Source organism: Oryza glaberrima, chromosome 7 (genome assembly GCF_000147395.1).
Source record: "Oryza glaberrima chromosome 7, OglaRS2, whole genome shotgun sequence".
Lineage (NCBI taxonomy): Eukaryota > Viridiplantae > Streptophyta > Magnoliopsida > Poales > Poaceae > Oryza > Oryza glaberrima.
Genome location: NC_068332.1, coordinates 4,330,958 through 4,349,675, shown reverse-complemented (window position 1 = coordinate 4,349,675; position 18,718 = coordinate 4,330,958). Strand labels below are relative to the sequence as shown.

General features: G+C 44.3%; 4 protein-coding genes across 4 annotated transcripts; 1 reads left to right on the top strand and 3 right to left on the bottom strand.

The window, feature by feature from the left end:
- Positions 1–147: 147 nt before the first annotated feature.
- Positions 148–5,199, top strand: LOC127780933 (ruvB-like protein 1). Its single transcript, XM_052307928.1, has 12 exons — positions 148–394; positions 541–729; positions 1,777–1,908; positions 2,072–2,221; positions 2,526–2,681; positions 3,321–3,455; positions 3,566–3,631; positions 3,856–3,962; positions 4,094–4,193; positions 4,271–4,362; positions 4,582–4,651; positions 4,805–5,199. Exons 1-12 carry the CDS (start codon positions 314–316, stop codon positions 4,892–4,894), a joined length of 1,368 nt encoding a protein of 455 aa, XP_052163888.1. The 5' UTR covers positions 148–313; the 3' UTR covers positions 4,895–5,199.
- Positions 5,200–8,990: 3,791 nt separating this feature from the next.
- Positions 8,991–9,931, bottom strand: LOC127780897 (low molecular mass early light-inducible protein HV60, chloroplastic-like). Its single transcript, XM_052307885.1, has 2 exons — positions 9,704–9,931; positions 8,991–9,608 (listed from the first exon to the last, which is right to left on the bottom strand). Exons 1-2 carry the CDS (start codon positions 9,836–9,838, stop codon positions 9,165–9,167), a joined length of 579 nt encoding a protein of 192 aa, XP_052163845.1. The 5' UTR covers positions 9,839–9,931; the 3' UTR covers positions 8,991–9,164.
- Positions 9,932–11,224: 1,293 nt separating this feature from the next.
- Positions 11,225–12,410, bottom strand: LOC127780896 (low molecular mass early light-inducible protein HV60, chloroplastic-like). The gene is made up of 2 exons (XM_052307884.1): positions 12,106–12,410; positions 11,225–12,025 (listed from the first exon to the last, which is right to left on the bottom strand). Exons 1-2 carry the CDS (start codon positions 12,256–12,258, stop codon positions 11,552–11,554), a joined length of 627 nt encoding a protein of 208 aa, XP_052163844.1. The 5' UTR covers positions 12,259–12,410; the 3' UTR covers positions 11,225–11,551.
- Positions 12,411–13,360: 950 nt separating this feature from the next.
- On the bottom strand, positions 13,361–16,626 carry LOC127778319 (heat stress transcription factor A-2b). The gene is made up of 2 exons (XM_052304904.1): positions 15,826–16,626; positions 13,361–14,500 (listed from the first exon to the last, which is right to left on the bottom strand). The coding sequence occupies exons 1-2, from the start codon at positions 16,156–16,158 to the stop codon at positions 13,715–13,717; spliced, it is 1,119 nt and encodes a 372-aa protein (XP_052160864.1). The 5' UTR covers positions 16,159–16,626; the 3' UTR covers positions 13,361–13,714.
- Between the last annotated feature and the right edge of the window lie 2,092 nt (positions 16,627–18,718).

Sequence of the window (18,718 nt, the reverse complement as noted above, 5' to 3'; positions counted from 1 at the left end):
GATTAGCAGGCCGGGTTAAGTCCTAAGTCGTGGGCCTATATGGGCTTTAATGGGCCGAACCAGGTGGGCCCGAAAAGAAAAAAGAACCCTAGATTGCGCGGCCCCCTCCCTCCTCTTCTTCTTCTTCCTCTGCTTCCCTCTCGACGCCGGTGGCTCGCTCGCAGTCGCAGCTCACCAGCCGCCGCCCAGGTCGCCGCCGCGCCGCCGCTCGCTCGTAGGTCCGCACGTGCGTCGCTGCGCCACCGGCCGGCCACCGTCGTTGCGGTGGGGGAGAGGGAGGGAGGCGGAGAGACAGGAAGCGGCGGCGGCGGCGATGAGGATCGAGGAGGTGCAGTCGACGACGAAGAAGCAGAGGATCGCGACGCACACCCACATAAAGGGCCTCGGCCTCGACGTGCGTCCCCGCGCTTCTCCTCCTCCTCCGCTCTCTCCCCCACCTTGCTGCTGCTGCTGCTGCTGCTGCAGTGGGGAAAGGTTTTTCTCCTAGGGTTTTAGAGAAAATTTTCTCATGGCTTGGCTTGGTTTGGTGGTCTCGAGCAGGCGAATGGGGCCGCGATAGGGTTGGCGGCGGGGTTCGTGGGGCAGGGGGCGGCGAGGGAGGCTGCCGGGCTGGTGGTCGACATGATTCGCCAGAAGAAGATGGCCGGGCGCGCGCTGCTTCTCGCCGGCCCGCCCGCCACCGGCAAGACGGCTCTCGCTCTCGGCATCTCCCAGGAGCTCGGTAGTAAGGTTGGTTGGTGCCTCCACTCCCTCATTCTCCTCTCGAACACCCTTTGAGCACTGCTCTAGATGATTTGTACACTCTGCTGTAAATTAAATTTGGAGGTTAGATTTTAGGCTTCATAATGAACAAGCCATGTTATTAGCAACATATGCTCACCGTAAGCTTGTACAAAGTGTTTTGCCTTTTGGGGATTTTTGCTCTTCCGCTCGTCAAGAGGTCGATGCGATGGCCCTCAGCGTGGTGAAATGGTGGCCGCACAAGGTTGTGAATACCTTGGTTTTAAGCCTCATTTCAACAACATATTATACATGTGTGTGTTCAAGCCTCACTTCTACATAGAGGGGTTATGTTTCCTGCCTTTCATACCATAGACTTAGTTTAAGAGGTCTTACTTCTATTTCATAGTTCTCTTTACTGAAGATTGAATGGAGTTAAAGCATGTGGCCACTAAAAACTGATGAATCGTGTTTAAGTGCAATAAGGGCACCGTGGACAATTGTTCATAATAAGCCATTTCTTTGTAAGTTTGAATCCTTTTTGTTCATTAGCTAGTGTAAACAAGTAATTCTACATTTATAAGGGCTCATCTAGCTCCAGAAAGGCATTCATATTGAGCTTCTGGTATTTGAGAACCTATGCCTTATTATTTTTTAGTTCAACTGTTGGGAGGATGGTTGGATTAAATTTCAGATTCACCTAACTAAATTGCTATTCTAAAGAAATGGTCGACTTAGCATGTTTTTTTCTATGTTTTTGGCTTTCAACATTTCTTTTAGGCTTGGATTCTGTTGCTTGCTGGTTCAATATATTTGTTTCCCTTCCTTGAAAATAATTCTGCTAATGGTGGATCACTGGAATTTGATGTCAATTTATTAGATACCTGTACATTTTTTTACTTTATACCTCACAATCTATATGAGAAATTCTTTGTGTTAACTATAAGATTTTTCGTTCAATGTCTTACATCTGCTTCATTTTTGGTAAAACTTCCAATGTTTCATTCATGTTGATGGAGAATATCTTATGTGTTATCTTATTATTTTACTATACAGGTCCCTTTCTGTCCTATGGTAGGATCAGAAGTGTATTCCTCAGAGGTCAAGAAAACTGAGGTGCTAATGGAGAATTTCCGTAGAGCTATAGGTTTGCGTATAAAAGAAAATAAAGAGGTCTACGAAGGAGAGGTAAGCACACCATATATGCTAATTTTTAAGTTTGCACTAAGATATTGTTCTTGAATTTGTGCATTATTTCATTTTCTCTTGATATTAGCACATTTATAACTGATATGATATTCTCACTGTCTGTTTCTAAAATAATATATATTTGTGCTTCATTGCCTTTTAGGTTACTGAACTTTCCCCAGAAGAGGCTGAGAGTACAACAGGTGGATATGGAAAAAGCATTAGCCATGTAATCATAGGTCTGAAGACTGTAAAAGGGACTAAGCAACTGAAGCTAGATCCTACAATTTATGATGCTTTAATAAAGGAAAAGGTATCCTGCTCCTCGCCCTCCTATCTTGTGCTGGATATTTTAGAATACACTAAGTGCATTTTTTGAAATTTTAGTAATAGTTGGATGATTGTTCATTTCTTATTCAGAAGAATGTCTTGTTGTGAATATTTAATCTATAAAGTAAACTTTGGAGAATGTTAATTGTAAAAAAAAAATTGCATGATTGGAAATTCATAACTTGTCATCGTGAAGCTGATTAGATGCCTTGATACTGAGATTCACTTCTGTTACTTCCATTTTTTGCACTAGTTGTTTCATTACATCAGTGATACATGGGATGCAGGTGTCAGTGGGTGATGTTATATACATTGAAGCTAATAGTGGTGCGGTCAAAAGAGTTGGTAGATGTGATGCTTTTGCTACAGAATACGATCTTGAAGCTGAGGAGTATGTTCCAATTCCCAAAGGGGAGGTCCATAAGAAGAAGGAAATAGTGCAGGTAATTTGGTGAATTTTAGCCTAAAAGATTTTTGCACAGGCAAGTCTTTTTTGCATTGTACTATCTATGAATTTATGTTGGTGATAATTAAAGAAATGAATGGATCGTGTTTTACAAATTTGAAGTATAGTGTCAAATATTCATGCCTTGAAGATTGAAAGTAGAGCTGTCAGCTATGGGACATTTTGTTACCATCACACCTTGTCTGAATAGATATGGATTACCAGATTAGAACCAACTCTTTCAGGCCTGTAGGTGATATTGAACTAACCGCCCTACCAAAGCCAAAAGGATTGGTCTTAATCCCTTTTCTATCCACATTTGTAAATACACCTCCCTTGATAAATGGTTTATACAGTTCACAAATCAAACACTACTAAATAATAAATTCATGACCATCAGTCTACATTATTATAACCCTTGGAGTTCATTATGTTTGATTAATTAGGTCCCACTGGAAGATTTGTCCTTTTTATCTTCTATTTTATCCCTCAACTGTTATATTCCTGTCTACCGGCATAAGAAAATGGGTTCCCTTATGCAGCATTAGTGTGTTATATACAGGCTCTCTGTTTATGATTCTCAAGTTATATGGATGTTAGTTAAAGAGCTGAAACTTCAGTTATCAATTTTGTACAGGATGTTACGCTTCATGATCTTGATGCTGCAAATGCTCAACCACAAGGAGGCCAAGATATTTTGTCCCTTATGGGACAGATGATGAAGCCACGGAAAACTGAAATCACTGAGAAGCTACGACAAGAAATCAATAAGGTATTCAAATTTCCCATGTAGCAGCACTGCTGCTTTTAAAAGTGGACCACATTTAATAAACATGTCAGGATTGGCATATGATCTTTAACATCTATACTGTATGTTGCTAGGTGGTTAACAGATATATTGATGAAGGAATTGCTGAGCTTGTACCTGGTGTTCTGTTCATTGACGAGGTATCTTATTATTTCATCCTTACGAATTATGATTGGAAATTGTCTCAGTGGCTCATTTTGGAGTCAGAAGGTATAAATACAAATGAGGGTGTGTTTGTCTGTTGTCAAACATACAGTGGGTTGTCCTTGTGGGGCAGTGCCATACTGCCATGCTATTTCTCTACTATATGGTATAAATCTTGATGTGGTTTGATTTAGTTACTTGTGAGGAACTTTAATCGCAGGTCCACATGTTAGACATTGAATGCTTCTCTTATCTTAATCGTGCTTTGGAGAGCCCATTATCACCAATTGTGATACTTGCTACGAACAGAGGAATATGTAACGTAAGGTAAACAGTTTGATTTACCAGTCGAAGCACTCTGCGCTACATTATAATACCAGACTAATCATGTGTTTGTCTGTTTGTTTATTACCATATGCTCCTTAAAGTTTACAAAGTCTTGTTATGCTTGTGTCCAGAGGAACTGATATGACAAGTCCACATGGTATACCAGTTGATCTTCTAGACAGATTGGTGATTATTCGAACAGAAACATATGGTCCCACTGAGATGATCCAGGTTTGATTTTGGATCTTATATCACTTAGGCTTTCCCATTTAGAAATGTGTTTGATCTTTGCTCATTGTCCTCTACAGATACTTGCTATTAGAGCGCAGGTGGAAGAGATTGACATTGATGAAGAAAGTCTCGCATTTTTAGGAGAGATTGGACAACAGACATCTTTGAGGTATGATTCTTGGTTGTTACACCGACAGGTTTGAGAAAGAGAGTTAAGATGGAAATTATGCAGTAGGGAGTTATGTTAAGTGGACTGATCTTATTTCCCACTTTCGGTGTTCTATAAGCATTTTAAATTTTGTAGTTTTAGTTTTATAACCACCAAGCTCATCTTACTGAGGCAGCTAGCGAAGATGAACGATTGTAACACATGTTGAATCTCATGTAGGCATGCTATTCAGTTGCTATCGCCAGCCAGTGTAGTTGCAAAGGCTAATGGGAGAGAGAAGATCAGCAAGGTATGTGTTGAAATTCCAGCAGGATATTGTAACGTCCTCTTGTTGTCTTTTTTGCCGTATGGGCTTATGGCTGGCTGCTACATTCACTTGTTAGCCTGATATTGTTCTTGCAAGTTTTATGTATGCTGAACCCATGACCTTGTTTTTAATCAGGCCGATCTTGAGGAAGTCAGTGCTCTGTATTTGGACGCTAAATCATCGGCTCGTCTCCTTCAGGAGCAGCAAGAAAGATACATTACTTAAATTTCTCTTGCAGTATGACGATAAACTCGAGAATTTGTCCCTATTCATGCCGTACACAGGTGCGAAGACTCTTTCAGGAGCACACTTGATTGATTTTTGCAGAAATGTAGAAACTGAACAATGTACCCCTGCACTGTAGGCAGCCTCTAGAGAATAGCAGCATTTTCGGAGTATTGCTTGTTCAAACTACTGTTTGCTGAGTAGATCTCCTATGGAATTATCGTGTATCTTAATTGTCCATGCTAACCAGTAGTTTGATACTGTTTTATCTAATGAGCATTTTCATGTCGGTTCTTGATCATTCAGTTCATATAGAGGGAAATGCTCTCAAACTTGACTTGTGAGGAGACGCTGCATATTTAGCAAATATCAATACCCAGAATAGCGTCATGCCCTCTGGTACTACCTATCTTGATCACGACTAGCTGCACAGTGGTTTCACTTATTCATGACATTTTCTAAGTAATATGATTATGTAGCATCAGAGTTGTATCACAAGATTTATAATAGAGTGGAGTCTACTAATGTTTTGTATTTAAGCCAATAATGGTCGTTGTTTCTAAACAGAAATAACGATCGAAATTCAAATTATTGTTTTGTGCAAATTATTGGTCGTGGTGGTAATACGATTTTACCGAGCTATCGTTGATAGAACAAATGAACAATCAACAATCGTACGTGGTGTCCAGCGACGTGGAGTGAGGCTGGGTCAGTCACGCCGCATCGGGCTATTTTATTTTTTTTTCCAGTTCTTGTACTTCATAGACTAGTCATTTCGATTGGAATGACTATGAAGTGGGGGGCAAATCTACCTAAAAAGTTTGCTTAAGATTTGACACAACTATTCTTTTTTTAAAAAAAATTGTTCAAACTGACCATATAAACGTACACACTATAATTAACATCTATCACTAAATATAAGTATATGTGCTAAGTTTAGTACTTAAACTAAATTAGAGTGGATAGATTTAAAAAAAAGGAACATAGCCCATTGAGCTACGCTCACTTCGCGACACAACCAAAATTATGACGTGCTTTAAACCAAAATGAGTTTGAAGATCTCATTTCAATCCATCATCTTTAAAGAAACAAAATTATGACAAGCTTCAAACCAAAACTGCCCATAGAGCCTAGCTTGGGTGATTGGGGTCATTTCTCATTGGATACTCAACGTGGACATCGAGGCCACCGTGAAGAGGTCAGGCAGCCCCCCGGCGTGGCTAGTTAGCAGCCTCCATCTCCATGGCCAACAAAGTGGCAGCATTTTCAGCATGCAAGAACGACAATTCGAGATGAGACGGGAAAACAACAATGTTAGTGACCGTTTGGCGTTTTGTTCCATCATTTTTTCTTTAGCTGCCCTGTTCGTTTCTTCTAGAAGCATAGGATAAAATTTTAGATACTCGTGGCACGTTTTTCAAACTACTAAACGGTGCATTTCGTCTGAAAACTTTCTATATAAAAGTTGCTCTGAAATATCAGATTATTCTATTTTTCAAGTTTATAATAATTAAAACTCAATTAATCACACGTTATTACCACCTCATTTTACGTGAAACATTTAATCTTTATCTTTATATTCATCTTCAGGAGATTCAAACACCAGCCGTGCATGCTACTAACTTGATTATGATAACCTAAGCTACTAGGGTGTAAAACTGGGGTCTCTTTATAACGATGGAATGTTATATATGAGATCTTTTACTGTTTTTCAATTTAAGTGTCTAAAACTCGTGTAAAAGTTTTTTTGTTGCTCCTTTCACCCAAAAGTCTTAAAGCTTATTTATTTTCTGAAAAGAAAATGAGATATGCATATTTGTAGTCTCCATATGCATATAAGATTTGAATGAAGTGCTAAATTAGCATCTTAACACTGGTTGCATGAATGCATATTTTTTTCTTTGTTATATATAGAATGAGTTAATTTATTATTTGGTCTTGGTGAAACAAGAAATATGCTATAAACTTTTGGTTGGAGGGAGTATAAACAAGTCATCTTATTTATACTTTTTATAAAGTTACAACCCACTAACTGTAAAGCTTAACATACAACCATGCTATATCATCACCCACTAGCAATAATTATATATTCAACCTCGTGCAAACATGCAACATCATTTATAATCTATTTAATTCTACAAATTAACATGCAAACATATCCAATCATCACACATCACATCATTTTCACAATATTTTTACAAATCTATCTACCATTTTATAATATTTAACATAAACTTATCAATATGTTACACATTAAAGTGTGGGTTTCATTTGTCTGTTTCATGATAAATACTGATAAGCCCTGATATTTCATTTGTTTTATTTTTGCCCCTAGCTTGATTGTAACGAAAAAATATATATTAAAAATTACTTAGTAATTCCCACAGCAAAGCGTGGGGAATCACCTTGTATATAATTAGACTAATTAATCACAGGGCTTTGCTGCTTTACACATAGTGTAAACCAACCGGATATATATATATATATATGCAGCCTTTTTAAATCAGGAACTTAGCCTATTAAGCAGGAAACTTAGCGTTCAAATAACCCAATCTATAATCCAATCTGAAATTCGCTCCTATGGAGCTTTGAACTCAGGACCTTATGGTACTACTCATGAGCGTAACATCTTATAACTGACTAACTACAGTCTACCTTCTTTATTTCCATTTTTTCATGAAACTTATAGCGTTTAGATAAAAATTAATTTCTTGGAGCCATAGAAGGTTTGAATTTTTTTTTAAAGAAAAAGGTCCATGGAAGTATTGTGCTCTAGAAGAAAACGAAGACAAAGATGCAAGCCTAAGTAGTGTCATTTGAAATTTGTTTATCTTAGCTGTTAGTTTGCAGAAAAAAATTTGAAAATATACTGTTCATCGTTTTCTTTTTCAAAAATATATCGGATGGCGAATCATTTGCACAAATATACCATTGGTATCGCAGGATGGAAGAGCGATACCGAGGTTCGCAACGGGAAAGTGCGATAGCGCCACAATATCGCTGTATCAATCAGCGAGGGTGCATTTGAGTTGGCGGTATCGTGTGTGGGAAAAGCGAGATCGTCGCGGTATCGCTCTTTCGTAGAGCGAGAGCGCCACGTGGAAAAACTGACCCGTTCTGGCGATTTGGGAGGGTAGTATGGCGGGTGGGCCCAACGGTCTCATAGTTTCGCAGCGCGAGACCGAGAGAGTTTTGGGATCCACGTTGTCGCATTACCGGGACACAGAGGGAGGTGGGTGGGCCTGCGGTATCACACGCGTAGAGCGCGATACCGTATCAGTGTCGCACTCCCGATGCGCGAGACCGAGGAGCACGGAGATTGGAGAGTGGGCCCGCGGTATCGCACGCTCAAAGTGCGAAAACATCGTTGGTATCGCTCTTTCAAAGCACGTTACTGGCTTTAGTTGTAGGTCTTGCGAATTTTTTTTGTTGGTGCTAAGGACGGCTACGGTATTGCTATTTGGAAGTGCGAGACCGACGCCACTGACACCTCCACTCATGCTCTTATATCTCGAGGACAACACCGGCCTCACCTGAACCATGCAATCACACCTTTTTTTTGAGCAACATGACCACTCTTTCCCTCTACTATTTCCATCTCTTTCTTTTTGCACAGGGTGAAATACCTCTGTGCACTCTTTTATCATTTTCGTTAGTGCCGTCATTTCATGTCGGCCACCATTACTCAGCTCGTAATAACCACTCTCTTCATACGAATCCAATGTTGCCGTTCCATAAAAGGAAAGGAGAGGAGATGGTCCTCACTGACAATACTGAGTAGTAGAGAAAGAGAAAGAACGAAGTGCATTGAGGAGGAGAGGAAGCAGCATAAGAGAGGAGGCAGTGGAGAGAAGAAAATAATTGCACGTAAGCAGTCAGACGCGCCGAAAGTGTCTTCGTCTCTTTCTAAATATGCATATTTTCTCTGAACAACCCATTAATAATTGAGATGGTGCACACTTCTTTCTCTCTCTCTCTCTATATATATATAGACACACACGAGTTCAAATCATAGTTTCCATAGATATGGTTACCACTGCATGTGGTTCCCCCTATGTGATATGGATCTGTGTTGAACATCCAAATTTCTCACGAATTTTTGTAGGAGTTCTAAAATTTTAATCCCTTCTCAAATTCCAAGGTAGTACACCAAGCACTATAAGCTTGCTACTTGCTACAATGTATACACACACAAACAACCCTAGCTAGCTACCCAGTATATACATACTGTACTTGTACACAGCTTAATTAATTTAATTGAATTGATTAATTAGACGTTCACGAAGGGCGAGCCGGTGAGGAACTCGGTGAAGGCGAGGGCGACGAGGCCGAGCATGGCGAAGCGGCCGTTCCAGAGCTCGGCGTCGGCGCTCATCACGCCGCCGCTCCTCGCCTCCGCGCTCTCGCCGCGGAGCAGCGGCACCAGCGACGCCGCGGAGAGCACGGCGGCGGTGGCGGCGAACCACGCGAGCCCGCCCCCGCTGCCGGCCTGCTCCAGGAGCCCGCCGCCCCGCGACGCCTCCACGGCGAGCGCCGACACGAACCCCACCATCGCCAGCCGCCCGTTGATCCGCTCCGGCGCCGGCCCGCTGAACGCCAGCACGTCCCACAGCCCCGTGCTCGCCGCCGGCTTCGCCCTGGGCGCCGCCGCCGCGGGGCTCGGAGTCGGTGACGACGACGTAGCCGTCTCCTCCTTCGTCGGCTCCACCTCCGGCTGCAGATCGAACGACGACGTCGCCCCAAGTTAGCACGCGAAGCAAATCACCAGAGAACACGCACAGTGAAACCAATCAAGAACGCTCAGCTCACCTCGGCCTGGGCCCTGACGACGAGCGCAACACGCCGGCGAGGCGGGAAGCGTACCGCGGCGCGCCATGGCGCGCCACCAGCGGCGGCTGCGACGGCGGCGAAGGAGCTGCTCAGCGCCATGGTAGCGGCCGCCATTGCTAACAACTCAAACTGTCAAACACCGCTAGTGAGGACAAGCAAAGAACTCAGGCGAGCAAAGCTAGAATGCTAGATCACTCTTTCTGCTGCTGATGATGATGCGGGTGACGAGACGAGTATAAATAGGCGGGGGGTCATCGAGGAGGACGGCGAGGTGGGGAGTGGCGGCGGCGGCGGCCACGTCGGCGGGGGAGGGGGAGGCGGCGACGTGGAGGGCGAGAGGGTCAGAGGTTGCGCGTGGCTGTCGACGTGGACGTCCAGGGCACCGTGCGTCGTCGGGGTGGGGTTCCCGCCAAAAAAGGGCTCAGGAAGAATCCAGATGGCGTGCGCCAGTAGTCGCGGGAATCAGTAATCTTACAGATTTTGGACAACCAGATAAGCTTTGAGATTCGTGCTCTAGGTCTTCTCCTCTAACTCCGGCGACCTTCTCTTCTTCTCCGGCACTGGCGACACCCTACGGGTTAGGGTCCCGAGGTGGGGTGGGGGTGAGAGGGGGAGGGAAGGGGAGGAGTTCGCCGGCTTAGAGGGATGGCCAGAGGAGGCGGTAGCTCGGCGGTGGGCGGCGGGTCGGGCAGGCGGCGAAGCGTCAGAGCCGCGGGGAGAGGAAGCCACAGAAGATAGGAGGTAGTGGATAGAAGAAATAAATTACACGTAAGTTGATTAGTAAAAATTTGTAGGGTGAAGGATTTAGAAAATATTAGTTCACGTGGTTTATATTAGTGATAGTAAATATTTGTTATTAATTATGTCGGAGAAAATTAGAGGTATATATTAGTTTTTACATTATATTTTTATACGTCGCATGCAAAAATAGTAACATAGGAAGTTAATAAATATAAAATATTCATAATGTAGTATATTATTATTAAGTAGGATAATAGTAATGGAGGTAGTTTGTGTGCTATGACTTAGAGTCGGTTTAGGTTTAAAAAATAGATAGACATAATTAATTTATATGGTAAAAAATGTAATTAATGTTATAATTAATTTGTAGTGATTTTAAGTTGCAATTTATTAGTTGTTCATGCGATGTTTTATTTTTATATAGATGGCCAATATTATATCTAACAAATGAAAAAAAAGGCTGAAATAATGGTAGTTTTATTTGTAGTACACATACATAAGATTTCATATAGTAACAGGGAAATATGGTGTGGTTAAACATATGCTTACCAATATATGTAGTTACGAAGGAACAAAGAAATGCATTAGGGAAAGAGCATGAATGGAGTGTACTGAGGAGGAGGACAGAGACTAGCAAGGAGTGGAGGCTACAGAAGAGAGGAGACAGTGGAGAGAAGAAAACAATCGCATGTAAGACGCTGAAAGTGTACTTATCTCTTTCTAATCATGCATATTTTCTCTGTACAAACCTATTAATAATTGAGACGATATGCACTTCTTTTTATATATCCACCGGAGTTTAAATTATAGTGTCCATAAATATGGTTGTGGTTCCCTCTATGTGATATGGATCTGCGTCGAACATCCAAATTTCTCAAGAATTTTTGCAAGAGTTCCAAATTTTGAATCCCTTCTCAAATTCCAAGGTAGTACACCAAGCACTATCAAGCTTGCTACTTGCTCCAGTGTATACACACACACAACCCGGCCTAGCTAGCTACCCAGTACATACGTACGTACATGAATGTATTGTACGTACACGTGTACAGTGCAGCTTAATTAATTTAATTTAATTTAATTGATTAATTAGACGTTGACGAGCGGCGAGCCGGTGAGGAACTCGGTGAAGGCGAGCGCGACGAGGCCGAGCATGGCGAAGCGGCCGTTCCAGAGCTCGGCGTCGGCGCTCATCACGCCGCCGCTCCTCGCCTCCGCACTCTCGCCGCGGAGCAGCGGCACCAGCGACGCCGCGGAGAGCACGGCGGCGGTGGCGGCGAACCACGCGAGCCCGCCCCCGCTGCCGGCCTGCTCCAGGAGCCCGCCGCCGCGCGACGCCTCCACGGCGAGCGCCGACACGAACCCCACCATCGCCAGCCGCCCGTTGATCCGCTCCGGCGCCGGCCCGCTGAACGCCAGCACGTCCCACAGCCCCGTGCTCGCCGCCGGCTTCGCCCTGGGCGCCGCCGCCGGCTTCGCCCTGGGCGCCGCCGCCGCGGGGCTCGGAGTCGGAGTCGGTGGCGACGACGTCGCCGCCTCCTCCTTCGTCGGCTCCACCTCCGGCTGCAGATCGCCCCAAGTTAGCACACGAAGCAAATCACCAGAACACACACAGTGAAACCAATCAAGAACGCTCAGCTCACCTCGGCCTGGGCCCTGACGACGAGCGCGGCAGCACGACGGCGAGGCGGGAAGCCAACCGCGGCGCGGCCGGCGGCGACGACACCACGCCATGGCGCGCTACCAGCGGCGGCGGCGGCGAAGGAGGAGCTCAGCGCCATGGTAGCAACTGCCATTGTTGCTAATAATAACTCAAATTACACAGCAGATGAACGCGGAGACGCGCGCGAAACGATCGATCTGGAGAAGCAAAGAACTCAGGCGAGCTAGCTAGATCACTCTTTCTGCTGCTGCTGCTGCTGCTGCTGATGATGATGATGGTGCGGGTGGCGAGACGAGTATAAATAGGCGGGGGGATCATCGAGGAGGAGGTCACGGGGGCGCGCGGCGAGGCGGGGAGTGGTGGTGGCGGCGGCAGCGGCCACGTCGGCGGGGGGAGTGGGAGGCGGCGACGTGGAGGGCGAGGGGGTCAGAGGTTGCGGGTGGCGGTCGACGTGGACGTCCAGGGCACCGTGCATCGTCGGGGTGTGGGGTGGGCTTCCCGCCAAAAAGGGCTGAGGAAGAATCCAGAAGGCGCGCGCCAGTAGTCGCGGGAAAGGTTGGCGGTTTGTGGGCCCACGTGTCAGGTGATTGGTGATATGTGGTTGTGAACTTGTGATCAAATTTGTGCTGATTGTAAAATTTATATTTCTTTCGTCTCAGAGTATAATGAGACTTCTAGGGCTTTTTTATGGAGGTTAAGGTTCTATTAATTGGCACAACTCCAAATCCCATATACATATTACATTTAAATTTTTTATGTTGAATTATATTGTTTTAAAATTTTATATTTCATCTAAAATAGGAACAAAACAATCCATTTAAATGTTATCAACAAATTCGCATATCCAAATTCATGGATTTTGTAGCTAGGAATACTCAGCTTTACAAAATCTAGCATCCGGAGTCGTGGCAAACATGGCCTAGGAAGAGATATGTAATTGAACTACTGAAGTTTGTGATTGTTTGACATGAGGGAGTAGATGCCAAAGTTATTGTGTTTGGGAACAAATATTGGACTGTTATATTTTGGAGCGGAAGAGATACAATTTCTTTAAAAATATGAATATTTTATAGTGACAATTTTGAACTGTTATGGATTCACTTTGAAATATGAATGTATTGGTATAGTCTTTAAGTTCGAAATCTCTTTTTAGTTTGACTAATTGCCGATCAAAATCTAAAAAGTTTAAACCTATTTAAATCAAAGTTCAGTACCATATATATGCACCTCATGGAAACTACTCTCTTTTCACATGCAATTCAAAGCACTTCTGCAATCAGATTAAGATCAGATGTCATTACGAGAAGTACAGATTAATATTAGATGTCATTACAACATTGCACACACTAAGCACGACTACAAATACAGGCAGACCATCTGACAACACGGAACAGAACATTTGTGGATCATCAACACCTTTACTCATTTTACATGACTGGCAGGCTATATGGCCTAACAACGAACAAATCACTACGGTCAGTAACACAGGGAGGGAGGCATGCCAGTAGCAAGCAGAAATTCAACTAAAATTCAGTTAAATTCATATGGCGAAAGCTGACAGCAATGTGGTATAATTTGAATGAAATTAGCTATTCCCCAGCCGTTGGGCCATTTGAGTTGAGGTAACCCATCTTCTCCGACAACACATTCATGTCGTCCTCGACGACCGGGTTGTGGTTCTCCTCACCAACAAGCCCTTCGTTCAGCAGCTCCTCCCAGAAATTGTCGTTCAACTCCCCCTGGGGCCCGATCTGCTGCTCTTCGGAGGCGCCGACATCGAAATCCTGTGGCTCCACCAGACCTCCAGCATCCATCGCTGAGTTTTCAAGATCGGAGGGAATCCCATCGATGAGGAATTCCACCGACTCCTGGGGATCAAACAAGGCCGGTGACTCTTGCTCTATGCTACTGCTAGTGCCGACGTCGTCAACTTCGGGTCCCTGATCTATGCGACGCCTTCTTTTCTTTGAAATGGCATCTTGGAGCTCCTTTCTCATCTCATTCTGGGACATAAGTTGTTTTAAGAACTCAGGATTTTTCATGACACGCGCCAAGAATGCCATCATCTGCTGTTGCCTCTGCTCGGTTCCTTGCAGCCTATCCTCCATGGCTTTCAGATTTGCCTTTGTATTCTGCTGCTCCTGCCTTAGCTTCACCACCTCAGCCATCAATAATTGCTTGTCTCTCTTCAGCCGGTCTATCTCAGCATCATATCCAAAGTGGCCCACCTCAAGGTATGGCCCAAGGGATTGCTGGTTTGAAGCAGTATGGGAAGGTGGTTTTCGACGCTTGATGTTCTTGAGAAGATGTCTCTGTCCCCGCAGAAAATTCTCATTTGCAAATTCCCACCGATCAGGATCCACCTTTCTGAAACCCTGAAAACAAACAAACAATTCATCAGGGAAATGTTAGTTGCAAGAGACATCTTAGACAAGTATGCAACAGGATGCTACTTCTTTCTTGGTAGGGGGAGAATTACACACTAATACTTCTCTCTCACTTTTTTTTTTTTTGCTTTTTTGTTAAGATCACAAGTTGCAGCAGTACCAACAAAGATGAAGCTACAAGAAGTATCTTTTGTGTACCTTTCTGGAATGCGTTTCAGTTCAATTTGCAAGGTTTCAGTTTGTGCAGTTTTCAGTTCTTTCTGCACTAAATTCATCAAGTTTCTCCTTCAATCTTCATCGATTTCATAAGTTGGGGCAAATTACAAATTCAGTCATCTGTTGCCCCATTCCAGAGGGCACAAGTTAACTATCAACTCTAGCATAAGAATTGAGGATATTTATTAAAAAACATAAACATATTGATCTTATTTACACTATTTAAAAATAGCCCAACGTGACGCTTATATGAAGTTCAAGTAGTTGACGGTGACGCATAGCATAAAAGATGTTGGTACACAACCGTAACATGCCCAAAAAAAAGGTTCAAAGGATGGGGACACCGGGCACAGCATGAAAATGGATCTCCATCACTTTGGGAAATGGAGTCCAGATATGAAGACCTGAAGTACAGTACTACAGCACATGCAGGTAGGGCAATGCTGCATCCATCCAAACAAACATCGAATCATTTCCCCTGAGCGACTTTTGTTTCTGTTAACAGCCTTTTTCTTACAATTATGACAGTGGCCCAACAAAAATGAGAAAAGTCCAAATTTTCAGATCTAGGACAACTGCCATTCAACTATCATTTGTCCATACGTTGCTTGTTATTCCACAGAAGTATGTCAAATCTAGGATTTCTTTGTGCTTTTAAACACAAAAACACTAAATAGATGTTTATACGCGCTTGTGTAAGTTAGTTCTGCTTCTCTGATGAAATATCATGAGACATAGTAAGTGTTTCCCAGAGATTAAATATCCTTATCACCAAAAAAGATCTGAGATCCCAACTATTCAACCATAACAACCGAAAAGAACCCGGCAACCTTAAATGCCTAACTAATTTCCTCTGTTAAACTTTGAATGACCACAAATGACAATTCAATTTGGATGGTTACACCAACTTATTACTCCACAACATATAGTTTATACTGCAATTGTGGGGGTTGTTCCAACGACCAAGAACAAGAACAATTTCAGCTACATTCATCGGCGCTAGCGGCGAAACATCAAGAACTGAACCAGGTTGCAAACAAGTGCATTGCAGGACAAAATATAGAGGGAGGGGGAGGGAGCTGTGGCTATGGGCTTACATAGGTGTTGAGCTGCCTGACGAAGCTGGAGAAGTTGTTGTGCTTGAAGAACCTGGGGAGCAAGACGGTGGCGAAGGCGTGGGGATCCCACACCACGAAGCTGTTGCTCGTCGCGCTCCACGACACGGCGGCGTCGGTGCCGGCGTCGTCCACCATGTCGTACGTCTTGGTCAGGAACGGCGGCGGCCCGGCGTCGTGCAGCCCCTCCATCGGCCTCGGCGCCACCCCCGCCGCCACCGCCGCCGCCCCATCCTCTCCCGCCACCACCTCCAACCCTCCTCCGTCCCCGTGGCTCTCCTCCTCCTTCACCGCATTCAGCATTGGATCATCCATAGCTCAGAAGGCCCAAAACCACGGTACAGTACACACTGAACCTCCTTGTCCGGCTCCGACGCCGGCAATGGCGACGGCGAGGCACCCTGTCCTTGTAGGCAAGAAATGGCTCAACAAGAAGAGGCAGCTCCCACGCTAGTACGAGCAGCAGAGCAGCTCCGGCGGGGGAGGAAGGTAGGTAGCATGGGCGAGGAGAGGAGATAAGAGTGGGGGCGAGGGCAACCGCGCCAAAGAACACCTCACAATCGCCATCAACCTCCCACCCGGAAGTACACGCAAGAAAGAGAGAGCGGCATCACCAGCACCAGCAGCAGCTGATCCGACCGCGACAACGCCCGCCGGAGCACCACCAAGGGCTCGAGCTCGCCGGCGGCGGGGATCTTGGCGGGGGTGGGTAGGGTAGGGTAGGGTAGGGTAGGGGTGGCTATTTCGGGAAAGGAAGGTTCTGGAAGGTGGGGGAGCGGCGGAGGCGGCGGAGGGGGGAGAAGGTGAATGCTACTGCCGGTCGGTGAGGGTGGGGGAGGGACACGTGTCGGAAGGGTGGGCCTAGTTGGGCCGCACATGGGCCTTGTGTGGGTGACAAGTGTCGGCGTGTCGGTAGCTGGAGGAATCCGAATCGATCAGGAGGGGGATATGCTGGCACAGGAAATGGATGGGTTGTGCACCGTCCGATCCAAAACCAACGCTCAAACAGTAGCTCGTTTTTTTTTTCTTCTTTTTGGGGGTGGTGCCTACGGGGAGTGCCATTCGGCTCAGGGCTGTTCACTTTTATGTTAAAAAAAAACTTACTAAATTTTGGACAATGCTAAAATTTTGGTATAGCTGTTAAAATTTTGACAACTTGCCAAAATTTTGGCAGGATTTCTTATATAGTTACCAAAATTTGGTAGCAAATTAAATGTAGCAACTTTTTTTTTTTGACAACTTTACTAAAATTTGGTAAGGTTAAAAATGGCATCAAAGTGAACAGACCATAAGCTTTATTGACATGAAAAAATATAGTTACATCGGATGATGATACAAAGCACTTATATGTATTTGTAGATGTGTTGCAAACATGTCTGCCTTTTGTTCTACATTTCCAGGATGAAATGAAAGCTGAAAGGAGAAAAACAAAATGCTCTAGTATAGCAAATCAAAGGCGGGAAAAGAAAAAGAGAAGCACTTAAAACATCAGTGTCTCTGCTTTAGAACCAAATTCTAAGTCTTAATCGTTTCTAACAGCAATCAGCGGGTGACACACGCGCGGCGGCTGGGCTGCACCTGGCACTTGGCCGACGTAATCTCGCTCCGGCGACATGGCCGCCGGAGGCTGCAATTGTGTTGCGTGGCGCCATGGCCCGCCGTAGTAGCAGCCGCCGCCGCCAGCGCACCTTGCGGGCGGACTGTAGCTGTCTTGCAATGGCGAAGAACAAAGAGAGAGAGAAAATGTGTAATGATTGGAAATTTGGGGCTAACCTTGCGTGTTTCTTTTTGCGCGGACGTATTATACTTCTTGTCTGTTTCTTCAGGAAAAAAAAAGAATGATGTTAAAGGAGCATAAAAAAAAGGAAATAATAACTTCAGGTGTTCATGCACACTACATATAACACTGGTTCTCGCAGGCCAGTCAAATTAATAAGTATATAGTTACTAGAGCCTCACTCCGGTGCTTTCTACTTGTAGTAGAAAAAAATCTGAACCGTTGATCTTATTTAATCGAAGGGTTCAGATCTATTTCTACTACCACCTCATTTAATGGTAGTAGAATTGTGGAGAGGGTACTTTTGTCTACATAAAATTATTTACGGAGGGGTATAATCGTCACTTTCACTTTATAACAATAGCTACCCTATCTTCTTTCGTTCTGGAACTGACGCCTGCATCTCGAGCCTATGCCGAGAGAACCTCCCTCGCGACTCCTCCCTTCCGCCGCCTCAACCGACCTCGCCTGCTCCGCCACCCTCGCCCTCGTCTGCCGCCTCCCGACGCACTCGCCTCCGCCGCCTCCAACGTTTATCTAGCTCTCTGAGAGAAATGCACCAGCACATTTGCCCGCAGCTGCTCCATTGCTCGATGTCATCAAAAATCTTGTCGACAATCTACTGAATTGAGCATTTTGCTTTGCATCTTTTCTGACACATACGAAGTTGGTTGCATATACCATTGAACAGACCAAGGGAGAGCTTGCTGAAGAAGCATGATAGCAGCAAAACCTGACAAACTATTCTTTGATCAACCCTAATTAACTTTCTGTCCAGAGTTTATGGTTGATAGCATATCACTGTCAATGCATTTTGTGACCATCGAACAAGTCTACAGTAAAACGGTTTTGCTATATAAGAGTACATAGGAGTGGGATTTCAATTAAATATATAAGAATGGCAACTTAGCAGCTTGGGATTTCACTTAAATATACTCCCTCAATTTCTAAATATTTAACGTCGTTGACTTTTTTAATATGTTTGACCATTTGTCTTATTCAAAAAATTTAAGTAGTTATTAATTCTTTTCCTATCATTTGATTTATCGTTAAATATACTTATATGTATACATATAGTTTTACATATTTCACAAAAGT

Bases quoted from the DNA above. Each gene is read 5' to 3' on its own strand.
- LOC127778319 (XM_052304904.1), bottom strand. From the start codon at position 16,158: ATGGATGATCCAATGCTGAATGCGGTGAAGGAGGAGGAGAGCCACGGG. The intron at 14,501-15,825 runs GTAAGCCCATAG...GTTTGTTTTCAG, and splicing joins TCAGGCAGCTCAACACCTAT to GGTTTCAGAAAGGTGGATCC.
- LOC127780896 (XM_052307884.1), bottom strand. From the start codon at position 12,258: ATGGCAGTTGCTACCATGGCGCTGAGCTCCTCCTTCGCCGCCGCCGCC. The intron at 12,026-12,105 runs GTGAGCTGAGCG...GGCGATCTGCAG, and splicing joins TCGTCAGGGCCCAGGCCGAG to CCGGAGGTGGAGCCGACGAA.
- LOC127780897 (XM_052307885.1), bottom strand. From the start codon at position 9,838: ATGGCGGCCGCTACCATGGCGCTGAGCAGCTCCTTCGCCGCCGTCGCA. The intron at 9,609-9,703 runs GTGAGCTGAGCG...TTCGATCTGCAG, and splicing joins TCGTCAGGGCCCAGGCCGAG to CCGGAGGTGGAGCCGACGAA.
- LOC127780933 (XM_052307928.1), top strand. From the start codon at position 314: ATGAGGATCGAGGAGGTGCAGTCGACGACGAAGAAGCAGAGGATCGCG. The intron at 730-1,776 runs GTTGGTTGGTGC...TTTACTATACAG, and splicing joins CCCAGGAGCTCGGTAGTAAG to GTCCCTTTCTGTCCTATGGT. The intron at 4,194-4,270 runs GTTTGATTTTGG...TGTCCTCTACAG, and splicing joins GTCCCACTGAGATGATCCAG to ATACTTGCTATTAGAGCGCA.